Below are 27,405 nucleotides of genomic sequence, written 5' to 3'. Positions count from 1 at the left end.
ATTGGGTGTGTGTTTTTCAGGTGTTCTTGTCTCACTGGGCTTGTGTGCGCAATCCTCGCTAGACCTTGAGTCCTAATAATAACTTGAAAGTGCAAAGTCTCCAGAATGGCTGCACATACAGTAATTAGCCTTTAGCAGGAATCAAGCTAATTGCAGAGTGGTAATTGGGCACACTTTCTCAGTCGGCTTGTCTGTAAGGTGCGCACACCTTGTACCGCTGTCTCCCACCTTGCCGTTTCCTCTCACTTGTCACTTTGATTTCCTTTTTGAATAAAAAAAAACCCTTTAAACTTTAAACTTTAATTCATTTCCTCCTCATGTCATCTCTTCTGTTGGGAGATAAATTCAGAGAATGAGATTCAGAGAGAATGTGTTACTACAACAATGGAGTCCACAGTGGGATGTAGTGGGATATTTGTGGAAATTTGAAACTGTTCATTATATACAGAAGTGTGTGTGTGTGTGTGTGTGTGTGTGTGTGTGTGTGTGTGTGTGTGTGTGTGTCAAAAAACCCCGGCAAAATATGGCAATGCTCTAAATTTATTGACTTCCGATTTCTAAACAATAACTGCCATCTGAGTATAAAGAGAAGTCATCTACTGTGCAATAAAACTAAAATAAAATGACAACAAGAAGGTGTTTGCTGAGTGTAGTGTATCAAGTGTAGAAAATTGCATCTGAATAGCCATTACAGTGTTCCTTTGTTTATCACGGGGGATAGGTTCCCAAAATAGCCTGCAGTAAGTGAAATCTGCGAAGTAGCCAACTTAATTCATTTTTTTACAATTATTATATGTTTTAAGGTTGTAAAACCCCCTCACCGTGCACTTTATACACTTTTCTCAGACAGGCAATAACATTTTCTCACATTTCTCTCATGTTTAAACACTCTGAAAAGTTCAAACCTTCGTTTGAATTTTAATGATCAACCTTAACGATCAACATAAGAAATTAAGTCACTCACTCATATTTCACTCCTGCGGTTTTGTGTTGTTGTTAAAACATATTGCTGCAGACAAACTGAAAATTCATTTACAAGCTAGCAAGCAAGCTAGCGATGACACAGGAGACACGGCAGGATGGCACGAAGGAGATTGATTGATTGACAATGGTCTACAGCCAATCAGGACACAGAAAACAATGGGCGGTGCAGACAGATGGAAGAGATAGACACTCAACTTCCCACAATGCCATTCTTCTTAAAGGGCCAGGCTCGGCCTGTAACAGCTGCAAACACCAACAAAGAAGAAGCCGATAATCACCAGTGAATGAGAAGCAGCAAAATAGTTTGGCTTAGCTTAATAAAAAAAGAGAGGTCGGCTCAGTGCAACATTTGCAACACAATGGTATCATGCAAAGGAGGGTGCATGGTCAACATGATTAATGTTGAACATAGTAATGAACATAGTACCTTGTCTGTGATGCGCTACATCGGACCTAATCTAAGCTATCAGAATCAGGGAAGTCAAACAATAAATGACACATGTCTCATGCAAATATAACCAAGGGTTTCTGTAAGATAGCTGATGTGTAATTTTGGTGTAAATTATGTGTCTCTCGCCGTATCACCGTCGCCTCTTCTTGTGTATTTGATGAAGACGCTCTCATCTTCCTCTGCTGTGGAACACACACGTAAACAAGATGGCCGCGGTACTCCATCCAAATGTTTTGATGAAAACTGAAATCTACGACAACTGAAATGTAAGAAAACTGAAACGTATGAAAACTGAAGCAATTTTTGCCATAGGAAATGATATAAATCCAAGTAGTCCGTTCCAGATACCCAAAAATATCAAGAAAAAAATAATTTTATAGAGAATCATAATGCTAAATAATTACAAATGAAAATGAAATGGGTAAATTAACACTTAACATCACTTTTACCTTTATTGAATCTTGTTGGCAAAGATGGCAAGGAGCGGAGAGGAGGGGTTGCACACGACCAAGAACTTCTTCCACCGTTTGTGATCTGTTTTAACACTTTTAACACTTACATTTGCAGCATAATTTTTCTTGATTTGTTACTACTTCGCCAGGATGGAATTCACATTCTCATTTGAGTTTGCCAGATGAATGTATAGTGTTGTGTAAACTAGTATTGTGACTTTTGGTGTATCTTTATGAATACCATGAGATTCAACATGCCACAGGGTAACATTGTTAGGCGTAATTTTGTACGATAACTGATTTTTGATTTTGGGAAAAATGTTCATCAAACCGAACCATACGAAAACTGGGGCATTAACAAAAAACAAAGTTTGTATGTGTGATGAATTTAATATGATTTGCGTCGTCTGTGTGTGATTCCAGGGCCGGCTTGGACGAGGAACTGGACATGCTACGAGTCCAGGCTGCAGTAGACCGGGCCACTGTAAAAGAAGTCCACCTACGTCTCACTGAAGAACACCAGGGTGAATCATGTTGCATTTCTTTTCTGAGCAATTTGTGGCATTACGACATTATGTAGCAATGGACATTTGACTGCATTTCCTTTACTGAATACAGGGAACATTTCTGATCCAATGCTGCTCTATTGGGTTGGAAATGCCCACTTTTTACATTATTCTTTATCGGAATTTGATCACATGTCCTGCAGTGTAATAACCAGCATAGAAAAAAAATACAGGCTGGACACGACAGCACCTTTTGACTCTTATCTGTGCCAATTTGTGAGTAGAATTAACAAGGCAACCCTCATTGGAATTAATTGGACAACTCAATTAGGACTTGATCACAACCTCTTCCCCTCTGCTAATTGATTAGTAGATCAAGCAATGTTCATCTTGTCAGTGCCAATACCAATCCCTATGCTAAAAAGCACATCGCTTTTAATTCAATCTGCATCCTTTTTGTCAGACGGTGACCATCACGACCACTATGGCTTTAATTAAGCAGCTCAATAACACATCTGTCCTAGATCACTTTAATCTTCCTCATCATCAATGATGGAGTCTGTTGGAAGAGGTACGATAAAGTGATTTAAAGGACGGCGCTAATTAAAGCGGAGGGTCTTTTTCAATTTCCAATCGAGCATCAGATAATTACTCAGTGGTGATGTGGCCCTTTTTTAACATCACATGATACACAGTCAGAGACTTTGATATTACATTGTATTGTTGCAAATGCAATATCCCAAAGTGTGAAAAGAAGTTAACCCCTAATATAACGGAGAAACAGTGCAACTATGCCTTTTGAATAGTGACGACATACAAAAGTGAGTACGCCCCTCACAGCATCCATTTTATGTTTTCTCAAGAGACAATACTATAGAAATGAAACTTTGATATAAGTTAGAGTAGTCGGTGTACAGCTTATATAGAAGATAGGTTTACTCAAAACACATTGATGTCATTGATATCTAAATAGCTGGCAACACAAGTGAGTAGCAAGATATTTGTTACTTGCCCACAGTCAAGCATGGTGGTGGTAGTGTCATGGTCCCAGGCTGCATGAAGGCTGCCATCACTACGAAAGCTTTAATAAGGAGGAACATGAATTGTGACATGCCACTTGATAATGTCAACAAGCGCACCTCCATGATGACAAGTGCCTTTACATTGCCTTCATTTTGTTCCTTTTTCTCCATGTTGTTGCTGTTTTGTATAAAAGGTACCCACACTGATTGTGGGAGTGACTTGTCCACCTTTGGGATGAGTGTCCAAGCTGAAACAGAGACAGGATGGCACCTGTGTGAAAAGGAAGGCCGGACTGGGGATCTGAAGTTCCCTTCTCCCACTCTGTTGTGTTGAAAGCAATTGTCCAACTAGTAGGCCTACACTCCTGATCACAATTGTAAGGCCAATTAAAAGAATTCAAAGAATTTACATTCTGCACTGTTGGTTCTTAAGAAAATAATGCAAAAATAAAAATGGGAGTGAGACAAAAATATTACAAGTCAACAATTTATTGCAAACAAGCCATCCATCTTCTATACCGCTTATCCTCACTAGGGTCGCGGGTATGCTGGAGCCTATCCCAGCTGACTTTGGGCACACTCTGGACTGGTCGCCAGTCAATCGCAGGGCAGATCAACTCTCACATTCATACCTATGGACAATTTAGAGTCTCCAATTAACCTAACATGCATGTTTTTGAAATGGGAGGAAGCCGTAGTCCCCAGAGAAAACCCACATACACACGGGGAGAACATGCAAACTGCCCAACAGAGATTCGAACCCAGATCTTTTAGGTCTCCTGCCTGTGTGGCCAACATTTTAACCACTCCGCCCCCGTGCGGCCCATTGCAAACAAGCATTAAAGTGAAATAGGCTTGTCATCAGCTGATCAAAAGTTTAAGACCACAGCCTTTAAAAGCCAAAATCTTGGTAAGGATGTGGATTCAATGTCATTTTCTGTCAGATATTCACACTTATGACTTCTTAATGGCAAAGGCAAAAAAGCTTTCTCTCCTTTAATGCGATCGGATTATAGAGCTGCACAAACAAGGCCTCTCACAGCACGCCATTGCTGCTGAAGTTGGATGCAGAAAGACAGTCATTTGAAACTTCTTCAAAGATCCTGAGGGTTAACACCTGGAGCAACATTCCCGTTAGCGTCCTGAAAACACAAGCATCAAGCATGACCAAACCAGTTTTTGAGTTGATAAACAATAATGGCATAGCTACTCATTACAGAGTCCTTTTTTTGAACATTTTATTTCTATTCATGGGTGTTTCGGCTTTTTGAAACTATGGTCTTAGAATTTTGATCAGATGATGAACAACTATTTCACTTGAATGCTTGCTTGTAATAAATTACTCACTCAAACATTTTGTGTCTCACTCCCATTTCTTCTTTTTGCATTTTGAAGCTCTTCTGACAACCTCCTTAAGATCCAACAGTGCAAAATGTAAATTCTTTCAATTTTTCAACCGGTCTTAAAATTTTGATCAGGAGTGTATTCAGACTGGACCCTGGCACTGATGTTGTCCCGCATTGAATTATCACATTGCGGGATGTCGTGTTGATGTATGAAAGTGCACACATTTGAGGCAGGTTCTGTGTAGCAGAAAAATTGATGCAAAAATGAGATCAGTGTCAAAGAGCTTTCACATGTTTTTAATAAAACTCACTTTTATGATGATGGTTCAACCTAGATGAGATCTTTTGCTCCTCTAGTAAAAACATTTTCAATTATTTATTCAATTTTTTTTTTAATCCTTGCTTTGTGTCACCAGAACCGACTGTAACAATATGTCAGCAGGTATTTAACTCTAGCCTCAGCCATATTGAAAATAAGTTTTCAGCGACTACAACATTCTCTCCTGAACCTCTGTGACCTGATCAAAGAGCCGAGGGCTTGACGTGTTCACACAAGGATTATCTCTAACGAACGGTAGCACATGAAAGGAAGCGGGCTTTTGTGCCCATGAGCAGACATGGAAGGGGACATTAATGTATGCCGCCTTGCCATGACCGCCTCCTCCTCCTCCTCCAGCGGAGGGTGACTAGGGAGCCACCGTGTCTTCTTATCAAGGTGCTGCTGAGGTGACAACTCCCAAACCGTCGGTGCCAGAGCTGCTGGGGTAAATTACTCCCAACATGGTTATGTATAGCCGGCGAACAGAGCAGCCCCTCCTGTCCTTTTCGGCTGCTTCCTTCTGATTGGATGTGACATGCCGGGAAGACAAAAGAGCTGGCTAATTCGAAGTAACAAACTTCCCAGGACAAAGCATCCATGCAGCACAAGAGAGCAGTGCAACGGAGCCCGCTCGTGTTTCACTTTGTCCTTCATTTGCCTTTAACTAAGCCTAGATAACTGACCTCAAATGTCAATGGCAGAGTTATTAGAGTCAGAAATGTCCTCGTCGCCACAATTTAATGTAGGTTCCATGTCACATTGTCAGTTAATTCATGGTCTGCAGTGTATACCAGGCCTCCATACTCCTGTGTGCACTCCCTGCATCGTCCCAGCGTGCTTCTGCAAACATTGTGTGATGTGCAATAGGTATAATGCTCAAAATCAAAGATTTTTGTTCCTGCAAAAATTGTACAGGATGGAACAGCAGGGTTCCCATTTTTCCTGGAAAACCTGGAAAATGGTGGACCAAGTTTCCATTCATGGAACACACATGGAAAATGAGTAAAAAGGTCAAATGCCCTAAAAAACAGTGAAGTTATCCTTGTGAATGTAAACAGGTTAAAAGGTAAGCGCATACGTGTCTGTCTTCACCTTATTAACTGGGCAACTTTTAAGGCACAGCGCTTCTCTGCTTCTAGCGGGCACTGTGCCCCACGTGACACTGCCAGCCTACTAAATTTGCATTTCAGCTTCCAGTAGTTAAGCAACCCAGCGCCTTCAATTGACTTTTTTTTGCTAGATTTAATGACTTTTCAGACCCCGTTAAGGGCTTAGTACCGAGAGTAGCAACTGTAAGTTAAAAAGTGTCGCTAGTATTGATCTGCATGATGTTATAACTTGTGTCTGTAATGGCTGAAAATGTCCTGGGAAAATAATTTCAGGGAAAGAGTAGGAACCCTGAACTCAAAATCTACTCAAAACACTCAAAATCCAAGTGGAAACATTTTGATATAACGAGCAACCTGTATGCACTCCTTAAAACGTCTGGGGGAAAATGGCAACGAGGGCACTTTATGGCCTCCATGTGCCTGTGTGCACTTCCTACAATTGTCTTGCCCAAATGCCTCTACTTTCCACCTGTTTTTGGTCCTGTTACACTCTGATGATGATGATGATGATGATGTGTTCCTTTTATTTCTTTTTAAGTCAAGGCTGATAGTGAAGTTCTCTGTTAGTCTGTGCATATAAGCTGTCCATTGGGGGAATCCTAGTGGACTACAAAGCAGTGCTGCCCGGGGCTGTACAGTGTTCACGAGAGATTCAAGTATAGCATTTGTTGAAGATCCCTCGGGAGAAGCTGCATGTTGTTTGCTTTTTTTTAACATAGTTTTCCCCATGTCCTTGTGGACTTTTAAATAAACACTTTTCTATTATTTAGGATGACTAGAGTCAAGAGTCTGTACGAAAAAGGCACTGCTTGCCTTAGTTTTGACTGACAGGAAAAAGGAAAAAAATGTGCCTTACGAACGGAATTAGAGCAATAGTAACGCTAATTGATTTAATGCAGCCCCTTTTTATCATCCTATTGATTGAGCCGCCCGGGTTTGACGCACCGTGTCACAACAACCTTTGTTCTCCTGTGCAGAGCTGCTTGGCAAAGTGGAGGAGCAGCACCGGGTCAGAAGAAGCACTCGGAAAAAGCCCTCTGTTTCTTCAGAGAGATTGGAAGAGTCGTTTAAAAAGGTACATCACTATGCCATCGCTAAGTGTTCTTTGTCACCACCAAAAAAAGACATAACTGCAGCACAATGGCTCACAGAAAATTAGCTTCTGTTCTGTGTGGAATGCTTTGAAAGTGTACTTTTTTTTTTGTTTCAGTCACATTTTGGTCAGTGCCTCATGCTTTTTTACACTCTCTAGCAGTGCATTAGATAAATTGGTTGTTCATTTTTGCATCAATTATCAACTGTTAGCCATATTTTTAAAAGCTACTCTAGTTCATCGCCACCCATCTGCTTTTTGGCACCTTCTCCTCTGTGAATGAGAAGAGAGCAGGACCAAAAAAAAAAAATGCCCGGAGGCACAAGCCCAGCAGGCATTAACAGACTCTAACAAAAGAACTAAGTACTACTGGTTAATGTCGACAGATGTGGTTTTTAAAGATGGGCCTTTTGAATATCCATGTAGCCTTTGCATGCTGTTGATGTACAATGTGTGCTGGCATTTATCGTCATAAGAAACAGTGGGCCTCATTCACGAACATCTTCTTAAAAGTCTTCTTAAGAAGTGTACTTAAGAAGGCGCGGGTTGGAAACTGCGCCACATTCACGTCACGTTCTTAAGTAGGGATAATCGTTCGCACCGGTGTTCTTAGGTTGATGAATGCCAACTGCGATGCCCGTGCATGTGAGTCCTAATTTGCATAGGTCACCGCCTATTATTTCCTATATAAGGTCAAAAATGTGCCGTGCGCAACAGGCAGCTGGAGGCGGAGATGGCAACGCGCAAGGGCAAGACTGAGGAGCAGCTGGACAACAAACGAAAGAAAAACTTCAATTCTACTGAAATAGAGGTGCTTTTACAAGGAGTGAGCGAACACAAGACCACCTTATTTTCACGTGTATCCACCGGTCATCAGGCCATCCAAAAAGAGTCGGCATGGAGCACCATTGCAGGAAACATAAATGCCGTTTCCACCACCGCAGAGGTTAAAAAGAAGTGTTTTGAATTAAAATAGAGTCCAAAAAAAGATTGGACTGCACCGGAGGGATCTGGAGGAAACGGGAGGTGGGCCATCAATCAGAAACCAAACCATTTCGGAAACTCTAGAAAATATTTACACAATCATGATGGAAAAATAAAGTCAAAATACATAGTTTGTGTGTGACAATTTATTTTTTCTGTGGTTACATTTGATTAGACGCTGCCTAATTAATACAGCAGCCCCGTCCTCTGGCTCAAGACGTGGCTGGGGGCGCATGTCGTTATCTGGGGGTGCTACGTGCGCAATAGGCACACCACGTTTCATTGCGATGTTATTCTGATGATCCTGCACACCTGCAAGAACAGAGAGGGAAACCTGAAGCCTGAAGCGGGACATCAAATATTGGTGGCTTTCAGCAAATAAATCTAATGGTCCCTTTACATTCTCTCTCTGTGCAGCGCACGTCCAGCCAGCTACTTTTTTTTTGATGAATTGGGATTTGAATATATATTTATCCATGGAGTATATTTTTGTTGTTTTGATGATAAATAATTGTTGGGATATTTTATTTGCACTACATTTTTTGGGATCAGGTTGCAAAATCCATGAGGGCGATTGCGCATTGAAAGTGCAAGCTTTGCTTGTGCGTAAGAGTCCTCCTGAGCGTTCATAGAATTTGTTCTTAGATCTAAGAACTGTGAGTTAAGAACACGTTTCGTGAATGCCAAAAATCTTCGTAAGAAGGCTTTAAAAACACATTTGTGCGTAAGAACGTTTCGTGAATGAGGCCCAGTGAAACCACAGAACTCATACACATTGTGTTAAAATTTCAAATACACAATGGAAATTGTTCGCGAGTCATATCTGTGGCCATCCAAAAAGACTTAACTACACTGGCAGTGCTTCCAGTAGTTTTTTTACCGTCTTGTCCTAGAATTATCGAGCGTGAATCACCGTTGTATAATAACACTGAGTAAGTGAAGAAAGGGGATCACTAAAGGCCATTTTATGCATTGCACTATTTTAACATTCAACACTGTAATGCAAGTGTAAAAATAAGTTAATGTCAGTATTGACTACTATGTGCAAGGGAGATGCGTCTCTTCACATGAACATTAAATGCAGCTTTCTTTGCAGTGTAAATCGTCTTTTTTTGTTTTATTATTATTATATTATTGTCACCCTAGCTGCTAGGGTGACAATATTAGCTAGAGCCTAGCTATTTTGTACTGAGAAGCCAGGACAGACGCATTTCCAGTAATCCCTCGTTTACAGTATAGCGGGTAATTGGTTCCAGACCTGACTGTGATAAATTAATTTCCACGAAGTAGGATTCAGTATTAATAAATGCAATATGTTTGTAGTGAGAGGATAGAAACCTGTTTATGACTTTCATAATACGATTTTTACCATTATTAGAGCCCTCTAGACATGAAATAACACCCCTGTAGTCACCCTTACACTCCTATGACCCAATATAGTAGATATAATCAGAGAAAATAAGCCGTTTAAGACATTAGTAACACTTGTGCTCATGTGTTTCAATAAATGTCTTCCGGACGTGTGGACAGGAAGAGACAGACGTCAGGGATTCAGAGTTGAGTTTTAGCTGGACTACGACCACAACCGTAGCCAGTGTTATGATTATGATGATGACGATGATGACTATTATTATTATGTTATTGGGCCTGTTGTGAGATAAATAATTAGAAAATAATAAAAGCCTGTCATTGGCGATCAAGTCTGGCACGCGTTACTAGTGACACCTTATCGATGTCTTGTATTGCCTTAAACCAGTGGTCACCAACGTTTTTCCTTGTGAGAGCTACTTTTACAAAATGAAAATGGCCAAGAGCTACTCATTTTTGTAACATTTATTTTCAGAGCTTATTTTAAACCCAAACAAAGCAAATATGCTTGTTTTACCAGAACATTAACAAAATGCTGGTGTCCACAACTCACATTTTGTATTTCAGAATGCATTTCTTTCTACTGTTCTTTCATTAACTGAAAACCTGAATGAAAAGCAGGCTTGCGGGCCCCTCATGTCGTGGGGGGCTACCTGGTGCCCGCGGGCACCACGTTGGTGACCCCTGCCTTAAACTGTATGTGTATATTAGTTCATTTAGAACATTTTTCTGCTTGAAAATGCTTAAGTTAGGCCAAGAGTACATTGCTTAATTGCACATTTTTTGGACTAATAGTAGGACTAATTATAGGCTGTAGTCAACCATGAAACCGCGATCTTTTACTAATTCATGAATTTTTGAAAAACTGCAATAGAGTAAGGGACTGTATTGCCCTCACACTATGTACCACTATGTCTCAAAAAGTTGAATTTCCAGTTCTGTTGCTGTCATGGCATTTTGCCTCTTTGCCATCACTGTTGTCCATCTGTGGTGGCAGTACAGAAAAATACTCAAAAAGGCCATACCTTAGTTCCTAGGTTCCCAAAGTGGGGTACGCCAATTGTCATTGAGAGTATGTGAATAAAAATGAAAAACAATTTACGCCTACTCCCAATGACGAGCGCACCTGAACGCCTCATAGCAGGGTCGTAGCAGAAAGAAGGAAGGTGAGACGACATGAAGTTGTTCATTGCTCTGTGTGTAAGTTTGATGATTATGTTGTGTATTAAGTGTTCAATCTTGAAGGTTTAACTTATATGTATGTGCATGTCAGGATGATAGAGTGGAATCCCCTGAAAATTAGGTTTTATCGTTCCTTGTATGTATTTTTGTACTTTGGATACTGCTTTATCATTTTTGTTCAACTCTCCTTTTCAATTTGGTATCAAATTAATATGCAGACTTAAAGCATAGCGATTGTAAGTGGACAAAAGTGAAGCTCAAGTTCAGCCCATTCAAATGGAAGGATCCCCGGCTGGAATAAAAGATACATAGGACCAATACTTACTTTATTGTTCTCCAAGAGAAATTCACATCTTGTCTAATTATCAGTGCTCATTTAAAACTTGTATAAAAAATTGACCATGCACAATACACATCTTTTTAAGTGTGCAGCAGTAGGGGGGTACATGGCAAGTCAAATGTCTGAAGGGGTACGCGACTGTAAAAAGTTTGGAAACCACTCCCTTAGAAATTTATTGAGCTGAGGTCTCACAAAAATGGCTTTGTTTTTTTTACTTTCAAGGTATATTGTTAATTTTATTGCAATTTGGCTTCCCAGTTCCTGTATATACGGCCTGGGTGTTCACATGGATTTTCTGCAATTAAAACACGTTGAGAAATGTGAGCATTCACAGTGAAAATAGCTGATATGCAAAGAAATATTTTCTTATTCCACTGAGGCTCCAAATCTTTGATTCCTTCAGATTGAGCAGCTGGAGCAGAGGATGATGTCCCTGGAGGGGGAGCGGGAGCGGCTGAGGGAAGAGAAACAGCAGCTCCTTGAGGCCAATGAAGACTTGGCCCATGACTGCCGCAAACTCCAAGCCTCACTGGATCACCTGCAAGCCCAGGAAGCTCTCAGCAGACAAGCTTTGGTCCAGGGGGAGCGTCATCGCGGTGAGATTGTGGCTCTCGAAGCTCGGCTGGCTGCCTCTCGGAAAGAGTCCTCCAAACTTCATCGTCAGTTGCTGAGGCTGAGGCAGGAATTGGGTGTTCTGAGGGCGGCCCGCGACTTCTACAGAAACCGGGTGGCGGGACCGGCACGGCCTGGCGGGACCGCTAACAGCCTTACCGGCAAGTCTAAGTTGAAAACAATTAAGCTCAGGGGTTCCAGCCACCGAAGCTTCATCCCCAATCAAGCCATCAAATGGCAAGGCCGCAGCACCAGTCCCTCTAAGGACGAGTGGGAAGACATCAGCATTGACAGGTAATGACGCGCACACACACACACACGCACACACACTCACTCACTGCTTCCCAGTCTCATTATTTTTATATGTTTAGAGTGGGTTAGCGTTAACATCTGGGGGGCCACGTAACATGGAGAGGACAGTGTGCATATGCAAAGCAAATGGGTGATTGAATTCCAACCTCTTGTCTAGTTGGTATTCAGGAACCAAAGAAGCAGGAATGATAGAGAGGCAGCGCGATGAGGCAGGGGAACCACTGTCAGATCCCGTGAAATGTCCTGGGACGCCTCGCTCGGAGCTTATTGACTGAAATTTGCATGCAAAATTAGCCATCTCTGTGTTCAAAGTTGAAGCGGTGCCAGAAAAGCCCAGGCTTGAAGCGGTATGGAGGCGGGGGGGCCGCGCCGCGCCGCCAAAGTCTTGATACCATTCAGCGGTGCCGTTTTCACGCACTCCTAATAATGCAAGCCAGGAATTGACGGTTTGGCAGTTTGATTTAATATACCGGTCCTTTGCATATTCACTAACACCCCCCCTCTTGACAGCGCTAAGGATCCCCTGGCAAGCACTAACCCACCCACTGTATGTGCGCCAAAGCTCGCCCTGTGTGTCGTTGTGTTGCTTGTCTTGTGTCGTGTCAATTCACAAATGTGTCTTTGCCTCTCTCTTTATTCCTGCCAGGCACGCGCACACACACACACACACACACACACACACTTCTCTACTTGCCTTAATTTAGTTGGATAAATTTTGAATGACCCTACTCGGCTCAGTACCAGATGTCTACAAGCTGTTTAACAGCCTCTAAATTAAGACCCATCGACAGTAATTATTTCATGTATGTTTTATGCAAAAAAGCCACTGAGCCGTTTATTGAGTGATGGTCGGAATGATTCGATTTCAAACACTCGCAGCTATCGCTACTATTTATCCCTCCTCCATCCCTCTACTTCCTTCACCAACCAATTCATCAGACTGTAATCCACCCCGGCCCGCTGGAGGCCGTTTAGCAGGGACTGGGTGCAGCTATGCCCGGCTTTCCTAATATCCTCCATGTGGCTAATAAGAAGCCGTCTAATAGATGCTTTACCTGCGAGGAGGATCTAAGTGGATTTGTGAAGACGGAGGTCTAAACTGAGATGTTGTCTTATTTAAGGCACCTGTCAACTCATTTGTTACTGTAAAGCCTTCCACGCCTTCTCCTCTCGCCGGGGCCTTCCTCGTCAATATGTCGAGTAATGCACTTTTTTCCTGCCTAAAGAAGTTTGGCCTGAAACGTGCCAAATGAAGATGTCCGACCTGTTAAAAGATGCTGACGGGTCTTTGTTTTCATCCTCTGGCTCTCCCTCCCTCTTTCTCTCAAGTTTGAAACAGCTGGAGGCAGCTGACTATTTGGACCGCATCAGCAATTTTGTTGTTTGAGGTCAGAATCAAGTCAAAACATTATGGTATGGAATAAGGATGGGCGTAATAGTGATCATTAAGACTTCTGTCTATTGTGTTGAATTAATTGTTGATGAAACACATCTTGTTGAGACAAAATGGAGTACAGTACATGGCTACAACCAGCAGTGGCTGAACATTCAGAGAGAGTAACGCTTAAAAAGTACTCAAGACTCAATTACCGTATTGACCCGAATATAAAGCCCCGGACACAACCCCCATAGCAAGTGCGTGCTGTCTACTTGCAAAAACGTGGGCAAATTTTGGGCATTGATACGTGGTGAGTATCGCCTCAGTAAAGATTTAGGAGCACGCAGACACGCCGTAGCACTTTTAGTGCAGGAGGAACTGCCGCTGCGTTCGGGCTGCCTCGGGCTACGGATTCACCCACCAGTATGGGTGACGCGCGTGCCCTCTACAGCCTATGAGCGCACAACGCACTGACTCAGTAAGCATGCACATAAGTGCACCATCCATGCTTACTCGGCACTTCCCCAGTTCAACTGTCCAATGAGCATGCAGAACTCATGTGGGCCGTACCGAGTAAGTATGTGCTCCGCACTTGCAACGCGAGTGCCAGCGAGTGCCAACATTTCGTCTCCAAGATGCAGAGAAGAAGCAGTCAGCTGCATCTGCAGCTCAAAAGGCGGATACGGCCAGCGAGGCCTAACAGAAATGGGCCGCGGAAGATGAGAGGGCTAGAGAGGAAGAGGAGAGGAGGAGCAAAGAAGAGTCAGATGGTGACGTCATAGAGTCGGATCATGAGGAGGGTGCTGCTGCAGGTGCGCTGCCACTTGAAGCAGCATCAGAACCCAGAGTCTCTGTGGTGGAATGGGCGGCATCTTGAGACAGCAGCAGCAGGGACGGCTGGAGAACCTAATGATTTAAATGTCACCAGTCCAGGATGCACCCTGCCTCTCGCCCGAAGTAAGTTAGGATAGGCTCCAGCTTACCCGTGACCCTAATGAGGACAAGCAGTATAGAAAATGGTTGGTCGATTTCAATATTGAAAAAAACCTCTGGGGAGAACTTGTTTGGCACCACGTGTTGGTTTGCCTGTATAAATCTCTAGTCCGCTTATATAAGGCTGCTGTAGAGATCAGGTTTACAGTACATTTACACAAGAGCATGGTTGGAAAAATGGGAGCTTTTATGTACTGACATCAGTGTTGTCGAAACAGTCCCTCATTTATCGTGGACTGGAAGTTTCACATTTTACAATTTTATACTGGCAATTTTATACAACAATTACAAACACTGTAATTTGCATCTCTTGGGAGTACCACGGACATGGACAACAAGTGCTTATCCTCCCAGTCTTTTCCAAAAGTACAGTAATCCCTCGTTAATCACGGTTAATTGGTTCCAGACCAGACCGTGATAAGTGAATTTCCACAAAGTAGGATTCCTCATAATAAAGTGTTTTCATAGTTCATAGTGTTTACGACCTTCTAAATATGGTTTTTAACATTAGTAGAGCCCTCTAAACATGAAATTACACCCCTATAGTCACCTTCACGCTTGCATTACCCAATGTAAAATACATAATGCCATGGAAGACATAAATAAGACACGTACTCGTGTGTTGCTGTAAATGTTTTCCAGAGGTGTGGACTGGAAGCTCAGAGTTGAGTTTTAGCTTTGTGTGTGTTACAGCCACAACAATAGCCTTGTGTCAGGCATTATTGTGCCTGTTGTGAGGTCATTCAAACTTGCAATAAATGCCTGCTGTTCTGTCAATCAAGTCTGATGCTTGTGTCTCACTGAATATTACAGAAACATTACTGACACCTAGTGATCGGTGTAGAACACTACATGTTAGGGACACGGGACAGTGTTCTAGAGATGAGACGATACATGAGATTGGGTCTACGAGAACGGGATGATATTTTAACTTTACTTGAAGTACAATTAAAAATATGTAAAACAATATATGACAATATACAGTGTTGCAATCTACTAATATCATTTGTACTATGCTACACTCTTGTCTGTATGTATGCTACTGGCCCTGCCTCCACACACCAAGACATAGAGGCTGTATGACTGACAAAAGGGCTCACTCCCTTCATACTGTTATTCTATGGACCAAACGCACCAAGACCAAGATGCTGAAACCAAAGTACAGAGTGAACCCTCTTCCTGACTGTTTGAGGCGGGAGATGAGGAAAATAGACACGCATCCACGTGGCAATATATTGAGGCCAGCAAAATTGAGTTCATTTTCATTTGTGTGATTAATTAATTTTGTTATCATCCCAGGCCTGGTTCTCACAAGACAGTTTTTTTCAGAGCGAGAAATCTTATCACCTTTTAATCTCATGAGATCTTGTGACACAGATTTTGTGACACCCTTAATACATCCCAGCATCTTTGAATAAATGCTTTAGAATTGTATTTTACTTCATTTAGCCCATTTTATGCTTGAATTTAATGCTCATTTAGGAAAAACATTTTTAAGATTTGCTTAAATATGCATATTTTTAACTAAAAGGCCGCTTTCAACCATGAAACACCACAAATTATTAATTTAAATATTTATTGTATTAATGGAAAACTTGCTTTGACACCTGTGTCTAGTTTGACTCACAAAAATGCTGTTTTTCCTATAAGAAAGTTGCCCACCCCCTTTATATAGCTAACAAACAGCCTGTAATTATATAAAAAGGGAATAAGGATTGAGTCATCTTCTTGTATTGGTAAGATAAATATTAGGGATGTCAAATAATTACAAAATTTAATCAGATTTACAGTTTTTAAATTAATGAATCATGATTAATCACCATTAGCAAATATGTCTGAAATATGCACAATTTTACTGTATTTAATTAACAGAAAGATAAATGATAGGACAGGATTATATATATTTGTATGTTTTAACAGCTCCAAATGAACTGAATATGTCAATCAAGCTAAAAGAGTCTGAAAATATATTGTCTAGCAGTAGTTTCTTCAAAGACATCACGTAATTTAAGGTCAATTTATTTGTTTTCAGTGTATTTTCCAGCATACTTACGTATATGTAACAAATTGTTCATCCGAATTAAGAGTTACAAAGCAAGTGATAAGAATATCCACTTCATGTTTTTCTTTATTATCCTGTTTATTTACACACACACACACACACACACACACACACACACTGTAAAGCCATTTTTGTGTCCCTCAATGCATCGCGCATTCTTTTAATGAGAATGAGGAAATGTCGTTCCCAGGATGAACAGACGTGTGTGTGAGTTTGGAGATATATACAGTATATGGTAGGGGCGTGCATTGCCTAGAATTTGGCGATTCGATTTGTATCACGAATCGTAGGTCACGATTCGATTTGATTTAGATATATCCCGATACTTAAGTGCAAGATGATTATTGAGATTTTAAAAAATATATTATTGTGGAAACAACTAATTAGTAAACTAGTACACATTCAAAAGCAATGTATGAAATATTTTATTGTCTGAAATGTCAGAAGCATACGCAAATGCAACTTGCTCGGCAAAAAACATCATCCAGCACATCATTTTTTACTTTTTTGTACAATCGGGGCAAAGCAACGTCAATGAAGTGTTTGCAGGATGGTATGTAATAACGGGGTTCTAAAGTGTTCATAATGTAAGGAAAGCCGTCACGTTCCACCGAGCTCAGAGGGTGCATGTCTTTACACATATAGTAAGTCACCGAGTGTGTTATTTTGGAGGCACACCATGAGTTTGAAGACAATTTGGCTAAATTGGTCGAGAGTTAGTTGAGATGAGGGAGTCGCTTGTTTTCCCTTTACCGCCACTTCGCTGTGATGTTCACAGAGATGTTCGCTGTGATGGTGTTTCCTTAGTATTTGATTGTCGCGTAACACATTTTGCAGATGCCGTGGCTTTTGTCATAATCTGGGCCTCTGTCTGTGGTACTGTAAAAAAAAAAAAAAAAAAGTTCAAATTGCAGATTTATAAATGTGCTTTGGAGCATCTCATAATTCCTTCTCCATACTGAAACTTCAGCTGTTCTCTAAACACCACGAGAATATAGTGTAAAGATACGACCCTGGGGTAACCTTCGCGAGATGCTATTATTACACTGGCAGCCTTGGGTGGTGTGCAGCCAGCGCTGCCATCTAGTGACCGGGAGTGTAAGTGCAAGAAAAAGGGCGCTGCAATGAATACAATATTAACCCCCAAAATACATATATACATCGACTGGAACAATGTGAGGCAGTGCAATATTACGATATATCGCCGAATCAATTATTTTCAACACCCCTAGTATATGGTGTTGGAATTGTACTGCCGTTGATGTGTTCAGGTCAGAATGAAGTTATAAAATAGCATCAAACTGTGTGACTGTGTGGGGACACTCCACTGTGATCCCGTCTGCCATCATAACAGAGCTCAGGTGCGCATGCACTAATTACACTGAAAAAAATTAACGTAATTAATTAAATAAGTTAGTTACCGCTGTTAACACGTTATTTTTGACAGCCCTAATAAATATATTATGAATATATAAGATGTGTGCTAGTCCCAAGGATTCCCAACCTTTTGGTTCACAGACCAGCAATGGGAGGGTGTGGGCGGTCCACTACCGGTTCGCATAATGCTGTTTGGATACCAATTTGCTTGACTGTCTGAGCCCCCTCCTGAGCAGTCTTAACCCTAACTCGCCTCCGGCCTTGTCATGTTCTAGTAAGATCCCCTCCTGCTATGGTCTTTACCTCTGCTGCCTTTCCTGGGCTCCTCCTTAATAAACCCACCAGCGTAAATGTCACTGGCTTCCACCTTCACGTCAAAGGTCACTGTCAATAAACCTATGTGCATGTGTGTGTGTTTGTGCCGCGTGTCTATCAGACGCAACTTTGCTCAGCTCCACTCAGCCGAGCCTCTCGCACACGTCTGTCACACGTTGGAGGGCTAATGAAGGCCACAGCCGCTCTCATACATGTTGATGCATTCACCGTCGGCAACAGACGCCGTGGTTTTTCACTTAATTTACACCTCGCATTTACACTTCCAGCTTAGAAATTGGATGGGGTCATTGATTTCCAGTTAAAAGGTAGGAGGAGAGCTTTGAAATGCACATATTTTTCTTCAAGTCAGCTAAATCAACCATAGGAGGCAAATTGGATTTTTGGTCCAAGGGTGGTACACACGCTCAGAGAGTTGGGAACTGTAATGAACTTCAACTTTCTCCTTAGTGACAGTGAAGAATACTCGGACAGCCTTGACAGTGCACCCTCAGGGACGACACCTTACAGACGACACAAAAGAAAGGTGGGTCTATCTTGTTAGTGAGAGTGTGATGGTACATGTATTTGTAATCATATTTTTTGGTACAGTGTGGAGGCATAGTACACAAAGGGACTGCTTGCAGTTTCAAACATGCTGCAACCATTATGTCCTGTCTGCCTCCTGTTTTTGAACACTTTGCCTTTACACAAAAGCTTAGCAGTTTTATGTTTTGCATTTTGTTCCTTTACTGTACCCAAAATTAACCGAGCTGTGACCTTAAAACTGAGGTACGTAAAGAACTGTGATTATGGGGTACCGTTACACCCCTATTCATTTCAGTGAATCATAACTGATTTTTGTCATAAATTACAGTTATACATTCATCATTAAAATTTTAATACAAGCTGAAAAATTGCAAGAATTCACATTTTTCCACTGTTGGATCTTAAGGCGGTTCTAAGTAAAGCTTCAAAATGCAAAAAGAAAAAATAGGCTGTTCAACAGCTAATCAAAAGTTTAAGACCATATCTCGCAAAAACTCGACACCCCCCTAAAATAGAAAGTTCAAAAAAAGGACTCAGTAAGGAGTAGCTCCGCCATTCTTGTTAATCACCTAAAAAATTGGTTAGGGCATGCCTGATGCCAGTGTTTCCATGAAGCTAGTGGGAATGTTGCTACAGGTGGTCAAGGTGGCTTCATAGAAGGCATTCACTGTCTGGAACTGATGTCCATTTTGATGTCCATTCAGTTGGATTTAGATCAGAGGAACACGCAGGATGGTCCAAAAGAGTGACGTTTCTCTGGAAGAAGTCCTTTGTAAGGCGGACATTGTGAACTGCAGCGTTAGCCAGTCATTAACACACAGACGAGGGCCTTCAGTCATGAGGGATGCCCCCTGCAACATCTCCACATAGCCAGCTGGCGTTTAACGCCCCTGCACAACCTGAAGTTCTGTTGTTCCATTGAAAGAAAAAGCACCCCAGATCATGATAGAGCCCCCTCCACTGTGCCCTGTGGAAAACATCTCAGGTGGGATCTCCTTGTCATGCCAGTATCGTTGGAACCCATCAGGACCGTCAAGGTTACATTTTTGTTATCGGAGAATAAAACTTTCTTCCACCTTTCAATGTCCCATGTTTGATGCTCTCGTGCAAATTCCAAACAGGCAATTTGTGGCGTTGAAGGAGACGAGGCCTTTGAAAGGCGCTTTTTGTTCTTAATACCCTTCTCTCGCAGATGCCGTCTGATGGTTATTGGACTGCACTCGGCACCAGTAACAACCGTCCTTTGGACCGAGGATCGTCCCGTGTCTTTACGTACAGCTTGTCGGATCCTCCGGCTCGGTGCCAATGACATTTTTATGGGTTTACTGCTTGACTTTTTTGTTCCAAAACTTTGAAATGACTTAATGTCTTAATGTGTCCAGCCTCAGCAGCAATGGCTGCAGATAGTGTTCATAGAGAAAGCTTTTTTGCCTTTGCCATGAAGAGAACACGACTGTGTGAATACCTGACAGAAAATGACATTGAATCCACATTTTTGCCAGTATTTGGGCTTTTAAAGGCTGTGATCACAACAGCCTATTTCACTTTAATGCTTGTTTGCAATAAATTGCTTCTTCAAAATTTTTATTGTCTAACCCCCCTTTCTTCTTTTTTCATTTTGAAGCTCTACTTAGAACCTCCTTAAGATCCAACAGTGCAAAATGTAAATTCTAGCAATATTTCAACTGGTCTTAAAATGTTGCTCGAGTGTACATTTATTTATACAATTATATACTATTTATATACTATTGTGCCAACAAGGAAGTAACATTGAGCAGTTCAGGATGATGGTTGAACTTTACAGTATTTGTTGCATTGTTCCGTCCATGTCAACACTATAAATTTTTAAAACACACCACTTTTTGTGCTGCTTTCTTCCCATCTCTCCAAGCCATAAAGGCCTAATGTTGTGCGCTGGTGTCTATCAAATCACCTCACAGTAGGACAGTAGTAACCTCCTGTCAAGGAGAGATGTGAAGGAAAGGAAAGAATGAACATCCTGTGGGGGATTTTGGGAGAGGAAAGTAAGAGGGTAAAAGGCAGCAAAGAATGGTGACTGAATGCGATTTTATCTTTCTTTTTAACGTATATTTTATTAACCATTTTTATTTGTCTGCCTACAAACTCTGTTGTAGTTTGCTTAATTTTTTTTTTTTTTTTTACTGTTTGAATTCTTTTACAATGTACGAACATTAGACAGAGGTTTTTGCTCCCTGAGCAAAGAAATAGCCTTATAATACGTTTGTGACGACAACACAAAAAAAGTGTGAAGCTGTTTCCTTAACAGCTCGTTGTAGACGGCGAACTTTTTTTTATTGAAAACGTAAAGGTAACTGGCACAATTAATATTTATTAATGTAGTTGGTAATTGGGCTCTGTATCAGCCAGTTTATCTTTATCAGTGTACCACGCTTTATTGTCTTTTCATTGCATAGTTTCAACTCAAATCTACTTGCTTCGGTTTAGGATGGTTATGGTTTTCTATTTTAAAATAGTACTACCGTAACAGCAGTGATGTGCGGCGAGGTTCATGGCTGGACTCCCTTGGAGTTTTTTTTATTTTTTATGTTAATACGGGTTGCTTGTTAAGAGGGTAACAAGAAAAAAAAAGGAAATATTTTACTTTGGTTAGCAAATACTTTTGTTTTCAAATACTTCTCAGTCCCATTATTTTTTGTTATTAACTGAAAACATTTGTGGTGTTACCTTTTTATCTGCATATGAAGTACTGCACATCCGCCCTGTCTTTCTCCAGGAAAAGTTCTTCATACTTAGTTGTAAAAGTGATCTCCTCCTGGTGAGCTTGGGTATATAATCCTCCATCATGGCAGTCAAATTCATTCATTCAACAGATCATAAAATATCTTGCATTTGACTTGCTGCTCTTCAGCTGTCAAAAAAAAAAAAAACATGCTGGCTTTTCCTCTTTATTGAAGAACATCAGTGGAAAAACACCTTTCAGCTCACACATGCCCCCACCCTTCAGGATGAAGTGAGTACTGCAAGTGCACCCATGCAATATTTCCTAGAAGTCATCACTTGTAGGCCAAGTAGGCGCCATGCAGTGGAAAAGGTGCTTCAGCTTCCCTATTAATTGTGCTCATGAGCCCCAGGACGACTGCCAGCACCCTCATGAGAAGCATCTCCTCAAACGGTTCATCTCCTGTCGCCTCTTTGTGTCCTCGTTATGATCAAACCTGGTGCTGATGAAATCCTACCTGACCGTCATTGGAAGCAAACACAGAGGAGGCAGTGAGGCTCCTTTGATGTCACTACAAACGATCCCACATTCGGAGAGATGTCACACTCATGCACAAATGACTGCACTGAGACGTGTCATACCGCGAGGAGTACATCAGGACTTGTAGACAGTGATTGAACAAAGGCAGCCTCCGAGAGCTGCCGTCAGAGCTAATATCGCCGAGCAGAAGCGCCCAAAGTGGAGCCGAGCACTACTCAGGTGAATTATTAAAGCTCTGGGTGATTTGTCTTGTCGTGTTAAAGCGAGAGCACCCTGTGATCACAGTGTCGTTATGAGCCGCGTTGCGGGAAGCGCAACATGTCAACCGCTTGTGTTAGATTATGCACTTGCTTTTCATCACTGTCTCGCTGACGGCTGCTGTGCTTTCAGTTCGACAGGTGTCAGCTGGCTGCAGAGGCGCAGGTGCTGGCGGCGTCGAGCAGAAAGCATGCTGATGTCGGGGATCAAGGTAGCGCAGGTTTGCATATCACACTAAAGCAAAACTGACAAAGGTGTCTTTTCAAAATGATTAGAAGCTCAACATTAGCTACAGCAGCGCACTGTAATGCAGGCCTCTTCAAGTGGTGGCCCAAGGTCCAAATCTGGCCCATGTATGACATCACACCAGCCCATGACTTTGTTGCTCATCGGAGCAACAAATATTTTTGTAGTAGATTCTAGCAGCAATGCAGCGGTGCCCTGATTCAATCGTTAGAGGATCTTTGTGTTTTTGCTGCACGTTCTTAAAAACAGCCACGCACTTCCCTTCTCATATCCTCAACTGCCAAAACACTTGCGTTCTGTTATGTACATGGTAGATGCTCTGCTTCTTCCTGCTCCTTTTCAGACATGCTGAGCAGTGAATTGTGAATATGTGATGTATTTAAATGTAACATTGTATACTTGTTTCAAATAAATCAACTAAACTATGACAAGCGTTTTTACAGTAGGTCCTTAAAAACAGCAAAGCACTTCTATAATATAGAGCACGTGTCAAACTTGTACCCTGGAGGGCCGAGACGCAGCAGGTTTTCTCTCCAACCAGTTTCTTCAGCAGGTGATTTAATTGATGAGCTCATTCCCTCAAACTGAAGGTGTTGATCCTTAAAATCACCTGCTTTAGTGACTGGCTGGAAAGAAAACCTGCAGTGTCTCGGCCCTCCATGGCACGAGTTTGACACCCCTGATATAAAGGATCTTTGACAAGTTTTTTGCAGACTGTCCTTAAAAATAGAAGACCGGTCCTGTCGTATGGAAGATTTTTGACCAGCATTTTTGTAGTAGCTCCATAAAAACAGCCCAGCACTTCTGTCATATAGATGATCTTTGACAAGTGTTTTTGTTGTGTGTCCTTAAAAGCAGCCTAACACTCTCATATACAATAGAGGATCTTTGACTACTGTTTTTAAAGGACCTACTGCCGAAACACTAGAGTTCTACTGTTATGTAGATGGTCTGTGACAAGCATTTTTACAGTAGGTCCTTAAAAACATATAGAGGTTCATTGACTTATGGTCTTAAGGTGCTACTGCAAAAACACTGGAGTTCTCCTGTTTCTAGTCGATATGTGGCAAGCCTGTTTCCAGTAGGTCTTTACAGTAAAACAGTAGAGCACTTCTAAATCCGTGTGTGGAATTAAATTATGGAACGGATTGAGTAAAGAACTCAAACAATGTACAGAGATGAGCAAATTCAAAAAACAATACAAGCAGTTGATGTTTGCTAAATACAAGGCAGAAGAGTCCTGGTTGTTCTGTCAGGTTTGTTATTTTATTTTATTTTTTTATTTTTATTTTTTTTATTTTTTATTTTATTTTATATATATATATATTTTATATTATTTTTTTTTAAATTTTTTATTTAATTAAATTTTATTTTTTATTTATTTATTTGTATTTATTTATTTATTTATTTTTTATAATTTTCTTTGTTGTGTTTAAAAAAAAAAGAAGGAAAGGGAAAAAAAAAAAGCTTTGTTCTTATTTATTTATTTAGTATTGTCATTATTATCATTATTATGAATGTTCTTTCTTTTTTTGGGGGGAGGGCTATCTCACCGTTATCTATTATGTGTTATCCTGACTATCACTGAAAACATGACATGGAATCCAGGAAGTGAACTACATGTACTGTACTAGATGTAGAATGGATGGGGGGTAGGATTAAATAAGCTTTGCTTCTTCCTACTCCTTTTGGACATGTGGAACTGTCAAAGAATGATTCACGAGATGTATTCCATTGTAACCCTCATGTTCAAATAAACTAAACCAAACCAAACCAAATAGAGGGTCTTTGACAAGAGTTTTCTGCAGATGGTCCTTAAAAATAGAAGAGCGGTTCTGTCATATATTATCTGTTCTGTTATATATATCTTTGATCAGAATTTTTGCAGAAGGTCCAGTGCTTTTAGAACCATTTAGTTTAATAACCCTGTTTTATTGAGGTCGAGTACAAAAGCTGTATCAAAAAGATGTCACTTTCAGGAAAGTATTTCTTTTTTAACCAATATGTTTTATTATTGTAGTAATAGGGGAAAAAAACACATGCACTGTATCATACTGTTTGTACTATCATACTGTTTCTAATATTAAGCAAACATGAGAGGTCACTGAAATACACTGCGTCCACAATTATTAGGCATTATTGATTTTGTTTTATTATTTAACAATAACCGTGCTTTTGGCCAATCCAAAATGTTAATTAACCTAAAACTCGACTATTTAATGAAGTGAAAGTGACATTTTGTCTTTGTTGAGAATATCTCTGCGTGCACAGTTATTAGGCAGATTGTGCAGAATTATTAAGCAACTCAAAAAAAAACTATTCCCATGTCACTACTTTATTTTCATTTTTTTAAAGTCAGAATGATAAACAACACAAACTTTACAAATTAATATTTCTGACAATTCCAAAAATAAATCCATGACCAATATAACCAGCCTTCTTTTCAATGACATGGAAAAGCCTTTTACCCATGGAGGCTGTCAGTTTCTTGATCATTTGACCATCAACTTTTTGTGCAGCAGCAAATCTTACGTTTAACGGCCCACAAGTACGCAATAGAGTTTAGGTCAAGTGAGCAAGGAGGTCATGTCATTATTTATTTAAGACCTTTTTAACACCTTTACTAGCTAGCCACGCATGCAGAGTACTTTGATGCATGAGATGGAGCATTGTCTTATGTAAAAATCATGGTCTTCTTGAAAGATGGACACTTTTTTCCTGGACCTTTGTGTGGCAAAAGTGTCAGTAGGTTTGGGAGTTGAGTTTGAGTCCATCTTCAACCTGAAAAGGCCCAACAAGCTCATCTTTTAATAATTCCAGCCCTTACTAGTAGCCCACTTCCACCTTGCTGGCATTTGAGTTGGAGTGAAGCTCTCTACCCATTGCTGATGCATCCACGGGCCCATCTCTCTGGTCCACTCACTCTCATCTCATCAGTCCATAAAACTTTTGAAAAATCTGTTTTCACGTACTTTTTGGCCAAGTCATAGCCTTTCAACTTGTGTGTCTTGTTCAGTGGTGGTTGGGTTTCAGCCTTTCTTACCTTGGTCATGTCTCTGAGCACTGAACACCATGTACCGTACTTCTGGACACTCCAGGTAGATTGCAGTTCTGGAATATGACAGCACTGGAGGATAATGGGTTCCTGGGAGCTTCACGTTTGATTTTTCTTAAATATTTGGCAGTTAATTTGCATGTTTTTCTCTCGACATGTTTCTTGTGACCCTTTTGTGCACTTGCAACAAAACATTTAATGGTTCTGTGGTCATGTCTTAATATCTTGGCAATTTCAAGAGTGCTGCATCCCTAAGAAAGATGTTTTACAGTTTTGCACACCTAATAAAGGGTGTTGATCTCCTACTACACCCTCCCTCAGTACACACATGCACATCACCTGGTATGCTTAAACCCAAGAAGCATTCAAGTTTATTCAGCTTGGAGTTGGAAAATATGCATAAAAATGAGAATATGGTCAAAATACTGACTTGCCTAATAATTGTGTACACAGGGTATTAGGAACAACCCTCAGTGTGATCCAGTGTTATTTGTGACTAGTTAGTTTAACTTAGTTTTAAGGACACACAATTTTAAATTGAGCTTTTGTATGGGCTGTTAGTAGATTAATACATTGTATGAGGTTGGTAAAAAGATGGTTGTGTCTATCGCCTGCTTCAGAAATAGCACCTGCTGTTCTTCCGTTTACTTGTCAACTCACCTGCATCTGTTTGTCTTTCTGTTAGACAACAAACGGCACAAGCGCTGGGAACGTGGGACGAGAGGCGAGAAGAGGAGGAAGTGGATGCTCATAAAGACCCATCACGGTGCTGCCTCCTCCTCCTCCCCCCTGCAGCAGCGTGTCGAGTCCCTACAGCGGCACATCAGTGTACTGCGTCGTGCCAGGAAAGATGCTGTGCTCTCAGCCCAAGAGTTGCAGAGGGCCAATGAGAAGATCACAGGACAGCTCAGCTCCGTCACTGAGAAACTGAGCAGCAGCAAGCAGCTCACACAGGTACCCAGAAGGGGGGAGGGACGGCTGTAAGGATATGGAAGTCTTTTTTTGAAATTGTCCTGATCATACTTGATGAGTTTGGTTGACAAGCAAGTGCAGGTCAGAGCCGCTCCATCACAACCTCTGTGACTTGTGGTCTTGTCCTGGTTAATGATTTAACAGCAAGTCTGTCATTACCAGTTGCCGTTCTACAAATGTATACACCAATGTGCACATACATACAAAAGCAAAGTTTGTTTTTTTGATTTTTAACTGCTACACAACCACTTTACGCAACATAAACATGTACTGTATATGAGGTTTTCTTATGCATTATGACTGTCCACTTGCAAATGTAACAGATGCCAGCTAGCGTGGCTATTAGGGGTGTCACGAGACGCCCAACTCATGAGACGTGATGATAGATGAGATTGGGGCTACGGGGACGAGATGAGATTTTAACATTAATTTTAAGAAAAGTGTAATGAAAAAATATGACTGGACAAACAAAGTCTTTTATTTAACCAAGCTAGAAAACAATGAAGGGTAAATGTTTATTGTCCCACAAATTGACGCCAAACAATATTAATGTCAGCTTCTTTGGAGACCTAATCAACCACTAATGTTATAATATTGGGCCTGTCAAATGAAAAAAAAATGTAATCAGATTATCCAGTGCATTTTCATTCGTGATTAATTTACAGTATTTGTTATTGCGTGACTGTTTTTTTTCTGAACGAGAAATCTCGTCATGTTTTCATCTCGCAAGATCTCGTGACACGACTCCCCGAGTGGCTATGTGATCGGCCGCTGTATAAACCTCACGCCCCGACGCCTTCATTAGAGCTGAGCTGGACAATAATTTGATAGTTTTAGCTCGTTGGCTAGCACTGCTCGACTTAACTTTCAATCAGTGGGTAT

The 27,405-nt window shown here is 41.0% G+C and overlaps 1 protein-coding gene across 5 annotated transcripts in view; it reads left to right on the top strand.

The window, feature by feature from the left end:
• Window positions 1–27,405, top strand: part of cntln (centlein, centrosomal protein) — a 185,409-nt gene that overhangs the window by 89,111 nt on the left and 68,893 nt on the right. For 4 of the 5 annotated variants that reach the window (XM_054778873.1, XM_054778874.1, XM_054778872.1 and 1 more), the window contains 6 exons: window positions 2,311–2,411; window positions 7,167–7,264; window positions 11,560–12,062; window positions 18,674–18,749; window positions 22,383–22,470; window positions 26,237–26,505. In XM_054778873.1, the coding sequence (XP_054634848.1) occupies window positions 2,311–2,411; window positions 7,167–7,264; window positions 11,560–12,062; window positions 18,674–18,749; window positions 22,383–22,470; window positions 26,237–26,505 (1,135 nt within the window). The remainder of the gene's footprint in view (window positions 1–2,310; window positions 2,412–7,166; window positions 7,265–11,559; window positions 12,063–18,673; window positions 18,750–22,382; window positions 22,471–26,236; window positions 26,506–27,405) is intronic. The other variant, XM_054778871.1, reaches the window with a different exon arrangement.

Source organism: Dunckerocampus dactyliophorus, chromosome 6 (genome assembly GCF_027744805.1).
Source record: "Dunckerocampus dactyliophorus isolate RoL2022-P2 chromosome 6, RoL_Ddac_1.1, whole genome shotgun sequence".
Lineage (NCBI taxonomy): Eukaryota > Metazoa > Chordata > Actinopteri > Syngnathiformes > Syngnathidae > Dunckerocampus > Dunckerocampus dactyliophorus.
This window is presented reverse-complemented; position numbering and strand designations above follow the sequence as displayed.